The sequence below is a fragment of the Oreochromis aureus genome, linkage group 1 (assembly GCF_013358895.1).
Source record: "Oreochromis aureus strain Israel breed Guangdong linkage group 1, ZZ_aureus, whole genome shotgun sequence".
Taxonomy (NCBI): Eukaryota; Metazoa; Chordata; class Actinopteri; order Cichliformes; family Cichlidae; genus Oreochromis; species Oreochromis aureus.
In genome coordinates, this window is record NC_052942.1 from 39795627 (window position 1) to 39810562 (window position 14936).

The window sequence follows — 14936 nt, forward strand, 5'->3', positions numbered from 1 at the left end:
TCATCGGAATCATCACTTTAAGAACTGAAGGTCAGTCAGTCCTGAAAACTGCTAAAACTCTGAATGTGTCCCCAAGTGCAGCCCCAAAAACCATCAAGCTCTACGAGGAAACTGGCCCACATGAAAGGAAGACCAAGAGTCACCGCTGCTGAGTCTGCATTCATCCGAGTCACCAGCCTCAGAAATGGCAAGGTAACAGCAGCTCAGATCAGAGCCCAGTTCAATGCCAGACACATCTCTACATCAGCTGTTCAGAGGAGACTGTGTAAATCAGGCCTTTACGGTCAGGACTAAGGAAAAGCAACAAGCAGAAGAGATTTGTTTGGGCCAAGAAACACAAGGAGTGGACTTTAGACCAGTGCACATCTGTGCTTTGGTCTGATGAGTCCAAATTTGAGACCTTTGGTTCCACCCGCCGTGTCTTTGTGTGACCCAGAATAGGTGAACGATGGTCTCTACATGCATGTTTCTCACTGTGAAGTATGGAGGTGGTGTGATTTATTCAAAACTGAAGGCACACTGAACCAGCATGGCTACCACAGCATCCTGCAGCCACATGTCATCCCATCATTTATTTTCTAAAGACAAACAGCTGACATCGTACTTTAGTTTGACTCGTCTGTCCTTTAGTTTCTCACAGTGAAGCTCATTTTGCCCACGAAACACTAGCATGCTGCTAATGCGTGCCGATTGGTCGGTTTAGGACAGGACGTCCTCCCTTGATGGTGCCCGTCTCAGGAAGGGCAGAGAGACGTTCTCCGTTATTTCTCTGGACATTTGTGACCATCACAAGAACATTGTCCATGTTCTCTGAGAACATTTCGAAGAACCTGGATGCTTTGTAGCCGACTTTGTTAAGACTTACAGAAAGTGTCTGAGAGAAACACGGCAGACTTCGCCTGGTTTTCATCATTATCGATCAATCAGCACTCAGAGACCTGTTATTGTTCCATAAACGTGGAGTTTGTTTCCTGACGTCTGAATAAAGACGGAGCTTCTGGAATCACAAGGTCGAGTCAAAGGCTTAAAACCAGTCCTGATGTCAGAGCTCATTTTATTTTACATGCCATAAATCCTTTCAGTACTTTCACAAACAAAACCAACAGTAATGGAACAGAAGATATAAAAATATAGTTCTCTCTCTCTTTTTGGAAGGAGCAGCCAATCAGGTCACCTGATCATACAGGAAGTTCAGCCCTCGCCTTGTCGTGTCTGAACCTGTGACGAGGTGCGTCAGCGGTGGAAGATCCGCTCCAGGTAATAGTCTGTGTCCTGCAGAGGGAAACCTCTGAGGTCAGGGATCCTCGGGTATCATACACTTCCTGTTTCGGACCTGAACCACTTCCATCCTCTCCTTCAGGAAGTTTCCGAAGGCTTCGGTCTCCTTGCTCTCCTGCGTCACTGAAAAATCAAACATCATACGTCCGAATGTTTATAAAATAGTTTCAGGCTTATAAGAAAATCAGGAAGTTTAATTCACGCCAATCAATGAGCAAGACTCATTTCCTCACTGGCATGGTCGATGTCATCCGTGTCGCTGTCCACCGCCTCCTCGTCCTCCTCGTCGGGATTACCGCGTGTCATAATGAGGTCACTGGGCCCGGCGATGTCAGCTTCGTCTGCAGGCAGGAAGTCAATCGGTCAGTTAGAACTACAAAAACGTAGCATAATAACTGTTTAGCTTCACGGCGCCGGCTCTACCTGTGGACGGCGTGTTCGTCATGTCGACGGCTCCCAGGTCCTTCCGGAGGCGCTCCAGCTGCTCCTGCTGCTTCTTGCTCTGAGCATCGGTCTGCAGGACAGGAAGTCGGTTTAGACGGGAAGACGTGAGGGCGGAGCAACAGGGAGAAACAAAACAAAGCACTCACCAGCTGTTTGCGGAGTCGTTCGTACTCGGGTCGGTAGTCCCTGAGGAAGCAGGAGGAAGACTTTAGTTCGTCACAACAATTCGTTTCCTCCATGAAAAAAAATAAATAAAAATAGAACCCAACGCTCAGAGTCATTCTTTATGGTTTCGTGATGCGCGCTCAATCATCCAGGTAAGGAAATCACTGATTAACCCTTTAAAGCCCACCACAGAACCAAGTCCGCTACAGCTTATCTTTATATTTCTACCCGCTGTAGAGTCATTTTTGGGAGCATTTCAATTTGCTATACATCAATACAACCTTTATATCCCAAATCTTAATATTATGTATGTATTAAGCCCATAGTAACTACATAAATTTCAAAAAAGTGCAATAAACTACAAAAAAATTGAAAATCTTTTGTTCTTTTCCCTTGCAGTTGATTCAAATGGCTAAATGACCTCTTCAACATGTCCAGAGGCCTAGTAATGGACAAATCATTAGATTCAGGAGTGCTGATCCAGGGTGTGACATCTGAAACCTGCAGGACACCGGCCCTCGAGGCCTGGAGTTTGACACCCTGGTTTTACACATATTTCTAGGTTTATCCCTCAAAACTGTAAATGCAAAAAGCTGCACAACATACTTTCCACTACAGGGAATTTATTATGAGTGTCTTCATAGTTTCATTTTTGAGATACACTAATTTTCATAAACTGCAGGAAAAACAAAACTAAATATTTTTGTGCACAACGTGCAAAAAAACAGCATTGAAATAAACTAATTCATACAAAAGTGTGATTTAAATTTAAAGCCTCCCAGAAACTGTACAGAAAGGCATAAAGTCACACATGACTTTCTAAGGTTTGCTGCAGTTTTTTAAAGGCCTTGTAAAAACTACGTTTCCCAGAATCAACTTTCTGGGCTTATTTATGGTTATTTGGTGCCCTCTAGTGGCTGACACCACACACAGCATCCTCATATTGCAGACACCCTCAGCCAGACGTGAACAACAAAGGATGTTTAATCTCTTTACTATTGTTTATCTATTAGAGTCATATAACTTCAAAACAACACTTCAGGTAAAAAATAAAATAAAATTACAATTAAAAACCTCTCAGCTTTATGAGGATCAAAGCTCAAATGAAGATGGCGCCGAGTATGGCAGCCTCGTCGCGAGCTCCCCCAAGCAACAGCTGTTTTTTGTGTTTAATTTTACTTTTTCTTTATTTTTTCACGAGTAGCACATGTCTCCTTGTGTACGACCGACAAACCTTACTGGACATAAAAGACGGACTTTCTCATCACTTTCCGGAGTTCAAGTTTTGCAACACGGACCCTCCGTTTGCAGACCCCCCATTCATCTCACCTGAGACGCCTTTGTTCTGGGCCCGTGGAGGCCGCAAACGCCGACGCAGAGGGAGAAGATCTGGCGTTCTGGTTCGACTGAGACGGCGCACTAACAGACCACCGTTACCCAGCTTATTACTGGCTAATGTGCAGTCTCTGGAGAACAAGCTGTGCGAGCTTCGGGCACGGATCTCATTCCAGCGAGAGATGCGGGACTGCTGCGTGATCTGCCTCACAGAAACCTGGCTATCGGACAAGGTACCGGACTCCGCAGTACAACTACCGGGGTTCTCTGTGCACCGCGCGGACAGGTCACAGGAGCTTACTGGGAAAAGCAGAGGCGGTGGTGTGTGTTTCATGATCAACAACAGCTGGTGTGATTATGCCAACGTGCACCCGGTCAAATCCTTCTGCTCACCGGACCTGGAGTACCTGATGGTTAAGTGCCGGCCATTCTGGCTACCGAGGGAATTTACAGCAGTGATTATTACGGCTGTTTACATTCCCCACAAGCCGACACTGACCGAGCACTCAGGGAACTGTACAGCGCGATCAGCAGTGAGGAAACCTCACACCCAGAGGCGGCGTTTATCACGACCGGGGACTTTAATAAGGGTAACCTGAAGAAAGTCTCACCAAAACTCCACCAACACATCCATTTCAACACTCGTGGAGACCGGCTTGACCACTGCTACACCTCTTTCCGGGATGCGTACAAAGCCCTCCCCGCGCCCCATTCGGCCAATCAGATCACCGCTCCATCCTGCTTCTACCCGCCTACAGGCAGAAGCTGAAACAGGAAGCTCCAACCCTGAGGGCGGTGCATCGTTGGTCGGACCAATCGGAGTCTACGCTGCGGGACTGTTTTGATCACGCGGACTGGGAAATGTTTCACGTGGCTGCTAAAGACATCGATGAATACACAGACTCAGTCTGTGGATTTATCAGAAAATGCGTGGAAGATGTCGTCCCATCCGGAACAGTTAAATCCTTCCCAAATCAAAAACCCTGGATTAACGGAGATGTTCGCACGGCGCTAGCGGCACGGAGCACCGCTTTTGCCTCCGCGAACACATCGGACTACAAACACGCACATTACCAACTCCGGAAGACGATCAAAGCAGCCAAACGTGAGTACAGGGACAGGGTGGAGCAACAGTTTGACAACCCTCGGAGTATGTGGCAGGGACTAAACACGATCACAGACTTTAGAGGAAAACCAGCACACCGCAGACCACGGCCTCTCTGTGTGAGGATCTAAACGTATTCTACGCTAGATTCGACACAGCGAACACCAGGAGACCGGACAGTGTGCGCACCGCGGATGACGTCAGTGCGCACACTGTGTCTGAGGAGGATGTGCGGAGGTACTTCAGGAGAGTGAACCCACGCAAAGCTACTGGTCCGGACGGGATTCCCGGCCGCGTCCTCAAGTCATGCGCGGCTCAGCTGGCTGGAGTGTTTACACATATCTTCAACCTTTCCCTCTCTCTGTCTGTAGTCCCAGCCTGCTTCAAAATGGCCACCATCGTCCCTGTACCCAAATCCTCCACCATCTCATCATTGAACGACTGGCGACCTGTAGCCCTGACCCCATCGTGAGCAAATGCTTCGAGAAGCTGGTCAGGGACTTCATCTGCTCCGCACTACCCGACTCACTGGACCCTCTACAGTTCGCGCATACCGCCACAACAGGTCCACTGATGATGCCATAGCCCTGACACTCCATGCTGCCCTGTCACACCTGGAGAAGAGAGACACGTATGTGAGAATGCTGTTTGTAGATTACAGCTCAGCATTCAACACCATCGTTCCCTCGAAGCTGGACAGGAAACTGCAGGATCTAGGACTGAGCAGCTCCCTCTGCAGCTGGATCCTTAACTTCCTGTCTGACAGACGCCAAGTGGTCAGACTGGGCAGCACCACCTCATCCCCCATCACACTGAACACTGGTGCTCCACAGGGTGTGTACTGAGCCCTCTCCTGTACTCACTCTACACCCACGACTGCACGGCCACTAACAACTCCAACATCATTGTGAAGTTTATGGACGACGACACTACAGTGGTGGGTCTTATCACCAACGGTGATGAGACAGCCTACAGGGAGGAGGTCAGCGCCTGACCCACTGGTGTCAAGACAACCATCTCACCCTCAACGTCGCAAAGACAAAGGAGCTGATAGTGGACTTCCGGAGGTGCAGAGGAGTACACACCCCATCACCATCAACGGCGCCGCTGTGGAGAGAGTGAGCAGCTTCCGCTTCCTTGGTGTACATCTGGCTGAGGATCTTACGTGGTCAGTACACATAAACAAAACAGTGAAGAAGGCGCAGCAGCGCCTCTTCTTTCTCAGGAGACTGAAAAGATTCGGCATGAGCCCCGCATCCTCAGGACCTTCTATCGCTGTGCCATTGAGAGCATCCTCACTGGATGCATCACCACCTGGTATGGCAACACCACCGCTTACAACCGCAAAGCTCTCCAGAGAGTAGTGCGTGTGTGCTGAACGGATAATTGAGGTGAGCTTCCTCCTCCAAGACATCTACAGGAAGCGGTGCCTGAGGAAAGCGGGAGGATCATCAAGGACTCCAGTCACCCCAGCCATAAACTCTTCAGACTACTTCCATCAGGAAGGAGGTTCTGCAGCATCCGGTCCCGCACCAGCAGACTGAGAGACAGCTTTTTCCACCAGGCCATCAGACTGCTGAACACGTCATAGACACCTCACCCTCACTACTGGAACTTCAACATTATGCACTCCATACTGTACATTAATGCCACTGTTTTGCACATACCTACCTCTGTATATTTTATATTTTATATATCTTATTTTATTGTTTACTCTATTTCATTTGTAAAACATGTATATACACACACACACACACACACACACACACACACACACACACACACGTGAAAAACATATTTAGTACACACATTCAGTAATGTATATACCTTTATATATGGTACATATATTTATTACTTTTTAGATTAACCATTTTTATATTTTGCTTGTTGCACGTTATTGTATTTTGCACAACTCTGTTGCTTGTGAAGCTTGCACACAAGAATTTCACTCGCATGTACTGTACCAGTGTACCTGCACATGTGATGTGACAATAAAGGTGATTTGATTTGATTTGATTTGATTTGATTTTTATAACTCACCTATTAAAACTGTATTAAAGCTTAAAGTTTCCAATATGAGGGGTGTGGCTTCGTGACACAGGTGTAGCTGGTAGCTGCCAGTTTCCTAATCAAGTTTGCTATTGTTGGAGAACTTCACAAAAATGGTCACATGTGGCTAAAATGCTAAAAAAACCCAAAGATTTTACACATGTTCATATTTAGAAAAGTTAGCAGTGCTGTTGTTGTTTAACTAATTAAATCATGTCAGGTTTGAGTTTTTATTCTGACGCTTTAAGCAAACAAAGATAACCTCATGTTTTTTTCCCCTCTGGTCAAAAAGTGCCTGAATGTTTTAAAACGGCTGTACAGAGTCAGATCAGCTCACTGGGAGCTCCTCACGTTAATGATCATACATCTTATCGCCAGCGTGTCTAACTCACCTCTCGTACTCCTTGGCCGCGTCCTCCACCTGCACAAACAGCTCATCTAATCCACTTCCTGTCACCGCAGACACGCCCACCACCTGCAGGTGCAGAGACTTTATCGCTTTATCCTTTTGTCTAACTTGCTCTGACCCATCAGTGTGTGAGGTAGTGTGGCTACATCCATCTTTTACATACAGTCTATTTAAAACCCTGTAAGCAGGTAAACAGTCAGCATAGCCTCTTCCTGTGTGTGTCACACAAAGTTAAAACTTTGGGGTTTAAGGATTTGCTAAGGGTCCGGTTTTTCGGCGGTCCCTCTCACCCTCAGGTTGGTGTAGAACTCGTCCAGCACGAGGCTCATGGAGCGCGTCAGGTTGCTCACGTACGAGGTTTCCTGGTTCAAAGCGTCCTGGAAAGCCTCAAAGTCCTGCATCCACTCCACCGCAAAGCTGTGGTCAATGATGTCGGTCTGAAAAAGAAAACCACGAGAGGAAACCCCATCATCAAACGACAGACACACCGAGTCCAGCAACGAGCCGGCAGCACGCCAAGCGTCCTCACCTTGTTCATGACCACGATGAAGGGCAGCTTTGTCTTGTAGAGGATACTGAAACACAAAGAATCAGAGGACTTAAAAGAAAACTCTGCTGACTGTCCTGATGGGATGCTCAGGTATATTTGGTGACCTATTTCAGGTAAGAACAAGGCTTCCACAATCCCCTGGCTCTTATTTTGAAAGTCTAGCTGCTGTCGTGTATCCCAAACAGCAGGATGATCGGGGGCTTCTGAAGTATCCCGGGCATCATTTAAACGTCTCTGCAGCCTGCAGCTGGACTCCAGCTCCACCGACTTGGACTGCAGAAGGAGGGGGGGGGGATACGCCCATTTGCTGCTACCAGAACTATGGTGACCAGCGGCGGTCAAAGAAAGTGGAGCTGGAGTTCGACTCCAAGGTGAGAGACTAACGGGAGGAGCAGCTGCTGTGAATCAGACCTCAGAGTCATCACGTCTCACAGAAAACATTAAAATGAATCTGATGTGGTTGGTGTTCGGTACCTGCAGGCGTACAACATGTTGGACATGAAGGTGACGGGGTTGACGCTGCGGGACGTGTCCATGACGTAGATCACCACGCAGGGGAAGGATGACGCCTACAAACGCACGCAGACGCTGTAAATGACTCGTCTTTATTCATAACTTACACATAAAAGCAGACGAGCAGACCCACCAGAGCTTCGGTGATGATGGTTCCAGACGCCGACCAGGTGAAGACTTCGATCTGACCTGGAGTGTCAATCAGGACGTACCTGGAACCAGAGAGACACCTGCTCATTCATGCTGTTGTTCAGTATGATGTTTATACGCTGCTCAAAAACATTAAAGGAACACTTTAATCAGGATCAGCTGCTTCGCTGTGAATGAAATGACGAACAGGTGGAATAACAAGAGACAACCCTGAACAGGAGTGGTTTTACTGGTGGACATTTTTCCCCTTTTGCTGTTTTTCAGGATTTTTGCATTTGGCTTTGGTCAGCATCAGGCCAGACCTGCACATATTTATGAAGTGAAATTTATTTCAGTCAACAACAACAACACAGATTATCATTTTACATAAAAGTACTCAATCATACAGTAACCGAAAAAGGAATAGGCTGAAGCCTTGTGGCTCATAATTATCCTATCCTTTACCCCATAGGAATAATCAAATCCTTAACCAAGAAAATAAATAGCATTGATAAATAAGTTATATAACAGCTTGAAAAGAACTCAATGATAAATCAAGAAATTAAATCAACACAAAGTTATTCATCAAACCAAATTTCGATAACCTTGTATGATACAAATTTTTAAATTCTTCCTGAAAAATGACAAAGAAAAACACATCTTCAGTTCATCATTAAGTCCAGTCCATAATCTCACTCCCAAAACTGACACACATCTATACTTAACATTGAAATACCTAAAGTGAGAGCCAAACACATAAGACCCCCTCAAATCACATTTTCCATCTGTTAGTTGAAACATACTTAAAATACAAATTTGAAAATTCTTTTTCATCACTCGATATATCATTTCTAAAGTTTTAGAATATATAATGTCCATGAATTTTAACATAGATGATCCTACAAAAAAAACGGACTCCCTATATCCAACTTTATTTATTATTCTAATAGCTCTTTTTTGCAATTTAAAAATTGAATCCAAATATGTTTTGTATGTGTTCCCCCAAATTTCCACACAATAGGTCATATAAGGCAAACAAAGGGAAGTATACAATAAATAAAGGCGGTTCTTATTCAAAGAATCTCTTGTTTTATAAAGAATAGAAATAGACTTGGATAATTTCCATTTCACATGTTCTATGTGGGGCTTCCAACAAAGTTTAGCATCAATAATTACTCCTAAAAATTTTGTCTTACACATTTTACACAGATAGTCTAACTCCTGGAGGATGGCACATCCATAAGTGCTATTGAAGGTTTGCCGTGTCTCCCAGCAAAGTCTCAAGAGCATGGAGGAGATTCCAGGAGACAGGCTGTTACTCTAGGAGGGCAGCACTCCTAGTAACAGGAGGAACAGGATGAGCACGACCAGAACTACAAAGAGACCTCCACTGAGACACTGCTGCAAATGTCTGTGGCCAACCAATCAGACACAGACTGCACGAGGGTCGTTGTCGGAGTCTATGCTGGTGCAGCTTCTTATCTCGAGAGTATGCAGGCAGTCCCTGGAGGATGAAGGAACTGATCCATGAACTGCCCTGCAACGCCCGACATAAATCACTAGAACTCCTCTGCGATGTTACGTTTCTCATCAGGAATGCTTCTACTTCCGGCGCCCCCCGTGTGCGGCAGCCTGTTACAGCAGCTCTGCTTATTCTGAGTTTCTTTCTTTCTTTCTTTCTTTCTTCCTTCCTTCCTTATCTTTTTTTCTTCTCGTAATTTTTATAACGAACGTATTAGTAATTAGACTCTGCAACCATGTTCTACCGTTTTGTGTTAGTTCTGGTCGTTTTTCTTAGTTTTTTTTCTACTTTTTTCACCCGTGTCTGGGGACCCAGAGCAGGGATCCTTTGTTTACAGTAAGGATCAGCTGTTCTGCTGGCAGACAGACTTGACATTCCCAGCGAGCTGAGGAGGAAAAGACGGGGGTGTCGTGCTGGGAAGGAGTGCCATCACCCGAGAAGGAGACGTTATCGACCATCTCTTCCTTCTGTAATCATTTGAAACGTAAGATCTTTGCCCAATAAGATGGATGAGCTCACGTCGCTAACGTGGTCACAGAGGGAGTACCGGTAATGTAGCATCATGATGCTAACGGAGTCGTGGCTAACACCGCTAACTCCGGACACGAGCGTGACACTACCGGGATTCCAGCTGCTGCGAGCGGACAGGACGAGAGACAGCGGTAAGAGGAAAGGAGGGGGACTGGCAGTGTTTGTGAATGACAGATGGTGTAACCCCGGGCACATCACTGTGAAAGAACAACTCTGCAGCACATACATTGAGCTGTTAGCCGTTAGCATGCGTCTGTACTACCTGCCCCGGGAATTCTCGCATGTTATCACGATAACAGCGTATGTCCCCCCCCTCGGCCAACATGGATGCAGCCTGTGACTCTCTCCACTCTGTGGTCAGCAGACTGCAAACACAATCTCCGAGAGCCCTTCTCATAATATCAGGGGACTTTAATCATGCCTCACTGGACTCCACACTGCCCACCTTCACCCAGTATGTGACCTGCCCAACCAGAGACAATAAAACACTGGACTTACTGTATGCCAATGCTGAAGAGGCATACAGTTCATCACCTCTCCCTCCCCTGGGCAGATCTGATCATAACCTGGTGCACCTTGTCCCTGTGTATGAGCCCTTAGTGCGCAGGGAGCCACCAGCCACCCGCACAGTACAGAGATGGTCGGAGGAGAGCGAGGAGGCTCTTAAGGATTGTTTTGAGTCCACTGTGTGGGAGGTGATCTGTGACGACCACGGAGAGGACATCGACAGCCTTACTACATGCATTACTGACTATATTAATTTCTGTGTGGATAACACCGTACCTACCAGGACTGTGCGGTGTTTCTCCAACAACAAACCTTGGATTACCCCAGAAATTAAAGCTGTCCTCAAGCAGAAGAGGAGGGCCTTCAAATCCAAAGACAAAGAGGATTTGAAAAGGGTGCAGAGAGAGCTGAGGGGACTGATAAGGAATGGGAAGGACAGCTACAGGCAGAAGATGGAGAACCAGCTTCAGCAAAATAACGTTGGTGAAGTCTGGAGAGGCCTCAGAACGATCTCAGGCCACAAACATCAGAACTCTCTGCCTGGGAGGGATGTGAGGTGGGCAAATGAACTGAATCATTTCTTCAACAGATTTGATTCAGCCATGAGGCAGTCTCCAACATCGGCTGCAGACTCACCCACCCCCACTGCTGCTGTTCCACCTCTGACACTTCACACCTCCTCTATTCACCCTGCTCACCCCTCCCCACCCCCAACAACAGCATCCAATACACACTCAACACAAGGCTCCAGCCTGTCTCTCTCAACCACCCAGGTTACGAGGGAACTGAGGAGGATTAAAGCCAAGAAGGCAGCGGGTCCAGATGGCATCAGCTCGAGGGTCGTCAGGTCCTGCGCGGACCAACTGTGTGGGGTGATGGAGCACCTCTTCAACCTGAGCCTGAGGCTGGGAAGAGTCCCACAGCTCTGGAAAACCTCCTGTGTTGTACCAGTGCCAAAGACTTCATGGCCCAAGGACCTCAACAGCTACAGGCCGGTGGCTCTGACATCCCACCTGATGAAGACCCTGGAGCGGCTGGTCCTGGCTCAGCTTCGGCACCTGGTGAGCTCATCACTGGACCCACTTCAGTTTGCCTACCAGCCTGGCATTGGAGCGGATGATGCCGTCATTCACCTCCTACATCGTTCCCTCTCTCACCTGGAGACCGCTGGGAGCACTGTGAGAATCATGTTCTTTGATTTCTCCAGTGCCTTTAACACCATTCTTCCCTCGGTTCTGAAGGACAAGCTGGAGAACTCTGGAGTGGACCATCACCTCACTACCTGGATACTGGACTACCTCACCGACCGACCACAGTATGTGAGGACTCAGGGCTGTGTGTCGGACAGGGTCGTCTGCAGTACGGGGGCCCCACAGGGAACGGTTCTGGCTCCGTTCCTCTTCACCATCTACACTGCAGACTTCTCCCACAACTCCACCCAGTGCTTCCTGCAGAAGTTCTCTGATGACTCTGCAATAGTCGGCCTCATCACTGATGGGGACGACAAGAAGTACAGAGGACTGACTCAGGACTTTGTGGACTGGTGCCAGCTGAACTACCTCCAGATCAATGCCAGTAAAACCAAGGAGCTGGTGGTAGACTTCCGCAGCCACAAACATCCTCCACTGCAACCACTGAACATCCAAGGTATGGACATCGAGGCTGTGGACAGCTACAGGTACCTTGGTGTTCATCTGAACAACAAACTGGACTGGACTCATAACTCAGACGCCCTCTACAGGAAAGGGCAGAGCAGGCTGTACCTGCTGCGGAGACTCAGGTCGTTTGGAGTAGAGGGCCCACTCCTGAAGACCTTCTATGACTCTGTGGTGGCCTCAGCCATCTTCTATGGTGTGGTCTGCTGGGGCGGCAGCATCTCTGCTGGGGACAGGAAGAGACTGAACAGGCTGATCCGAAGGGCCAGCTCTGTTCTAGGATGCCCTCTGGACCCAGTGGAGGTGGTGAGTGACAGGAGAATGGCGGCTAAGCTGTCATCCCTGATGGACAACATCTCCCACCCCATGCATGAGACTGTGACAGCACTGAGCAGCTCCTTCAGTGGAGAATGCGGCACCACGGTGTGGGACGGAGAGATTTCGCAGGTCTTTCCTCCCCACTGCTGTCAGACTCCACAATAAAGACTTTAACTGATCAAACACACACATCCACACATGTGCAATAACACTAAGTGCAATAATCTTTCTGGCATCGTTGTATTTTTACTCAGTTGTATATAGCATTTGTATTCTATTTTTATCTTATTGTATATTTTATTCTATTTTATTCTACTGTATACAGTATTTTATTTTATTCTATTCTGTACAGTTGTGTACAGTATTTATTCTTATTGTATTCTAATTTTTGCTTCGTAACTTTTGCACTGTCCACTTCCTGCTGTGACAAAACAAATTTCCCACGTGTGGGACTAATAAAGGTTATCTTATCTTAGCTTAGGACATCACCCCGGCGCCGTCAGGCATTCATACAAACACGTGGGGGGGATTCAAACTCCCGAGAATCATTTCTGAACTCCTGCAATTAAATCTGAACAAAACGGGCCTGCATCGATTTTTTTACTTTGATTTTTGGGGTGTGTTTGAATTTAGCCCAGTGCAGGCGGATCATTTCAATTTCCATTATTCCTAACCTATTACCCTCATTGAGATCTGCTGTGTTTTAAGGTGTTCCTTTAATATTTTGGAGTGTTGTGCATCACAACCACACACAGGAAGCCGCTGGCGTCCCTCACAGTCCTTAAAACATTAACTGCATTTAGCTGCAAATAAGCAGCTACATACTGACCGGTGATTCTGTCGCTTCTTCTCGATGAACTGCATCACCTGGAGAAAACAAACACAAAGTCAGGATCCGAATGGTTTGTCTGGTATGGACATTCGTACCGCGAGATGTTGAGATTTGTGAGTCACCTGATCAAAACGGGTGGCGAACAGGTTGAGTGACGTCACAATGCCACCGTTGGGTCCGAGGCCGTACTGCTTCATCACCTCCTTGTAGTTCACCGTGTCCCTGATGTCTGAAAGCAAGAGGACAGACAGAGAAAACTAACAGACGCTGAAGATGACGTGGAGCTAAAAGTCTTTCCGGCTGTGTTTGAATCACAAAAACACGTGAAGGTTATTTGCTTTCGTTGTGATGTGTAATGCAAAGATTAAACGCACTTCTGCAAATCCAGCATCCCACATCGAGTTTTAAGTTCTTGTTTAAATAAGTAGCATCCAACAAACAGATGGATCCTACCAATGTTTGCAGGGAAAGGGACCTCGTGGACGGCGGGGTCCAGGTTGATGACATATGGAGGAGCTTTGAGGGAATGCAGGTGAGCCGTCAGCCTCTGCAGGAAACAGAAAAGTACTCAGATTACTCGTGACTGTGGCTCACTTCATAACAGGCAGACAAACAGGAAACACTGTTTATATGGAGGAAATGTTCTGAGGAAGAGGAGGGAAGCTGAAGATGTTAACATCAGCCGCTTAGAAAATCTTCATCTCTGAGCTCAGACTGAAGGAGAAGCAAACATCAGTCACAGGGTGTCATTGGTTTAATTTAGTGACTTTAGTAAGCTATTTTAACATTTATTGGGTTAAATACAATTTAGTAAAGTTTGACTCTACTCTATATTCTATTGTTTTCTATTTAAATGTGCTAATACTATGTAATCCATACCATGCTGACCTTACTTATATTCTATTGAGCTTTTATGCTTTCTCTAAGTTATTTTATTAAAGGCTGTTTCATGTTGTAGGATAACTAACCTTCTGCTGCCTCTCCTACCTGACTGAAATCAAACTGATTTTATTTGACGCCAATGGGTTTGTGCGCAGTTTGGGGGCTTCGTGCGGTCCTCGGTGTGCCACAGAAAGCTGGTTGGTACTTGAGTTTTAGCTGGAATTAAAAAATAAAAAAGGCTCTTCCTCCTCCTCTGATGTAAACCTGCTCACAAACCTGTACCTGTCGCTGCTCGTTTATTTACCTTCCGGTCTCTCTGAAGAAGCTAACTCATGCTGCTAACTGCGTTAGCCGCTAAGGGACCGGGACTCACCTGGACGAAGGTGGTTTTCCCGGAGCCCGCCATGCCGAGCACGATGAGACACACGGGTTTGTCCCCGACAGCAGCTCCCGGGACCCCGCTGCCACCTGCCGTCGCCGAACTGCCCCGGGTCTCCGGGAAAGCCGCATCAGTGCCGGGACACTCCGCCGCCGCTGCCATGATGCTGGAGAGATATTATAGTAACCGGCTGCCGTCCACACGCAGCCGCTGTCGTAAAATGGAAACGCGGTGTTCAAAACGAAAGCCAGAGGGCAGCAGTGTGTTTAATAAACCATGATGAAAACACAAGGAAACTTTATTAGAATATTTTACAGATACATTAATATAAAT

General features: G+C 47.0%; 1 protein-coding gene across 1 annotated transcript; it reads right to left on the reverse strand.

The window, feature by feature from the left end:
• Nucleotides 1-1037: 1037 nt before the first annotated feature.
• gpn1 (GPN-loop GTPase 1) lies at nucleotides 1038-14796 on the reverse strand. Its single transcript, XM_031750899.2, has 13 exons — nucleotides 14598-14796; nucleotides 13796-13889; nucleotides 13465-13571; nucleotides 13340-13377; nucleotides 7982-8060; nucleotides 7810-7904; nucleotides 7315-7360; nucleotides 7076-7222; nucleotides 6769-6851; nucleotides 1869-1908; nucleotides 1702-1792; nucleotides 1512-1619; nucleotides 1038-1401 (listed from the first exon to the last, which is right to left on the reverse strand). The coding sequence occupies exons 1-13, from the start codon at nucleotides 14763-14765 to the stop codon at nucleotides 1295-1297; spliced, it is 1203 nt and encodes a 400-aa protein (XP_031606759.1). The 5' UTR covers nucleotides 14766-14796; the 3' UTR covers nucleotides 1038-1294.
• Nucleotides 14797-14936: the final 140 nt, after the last annotated feature.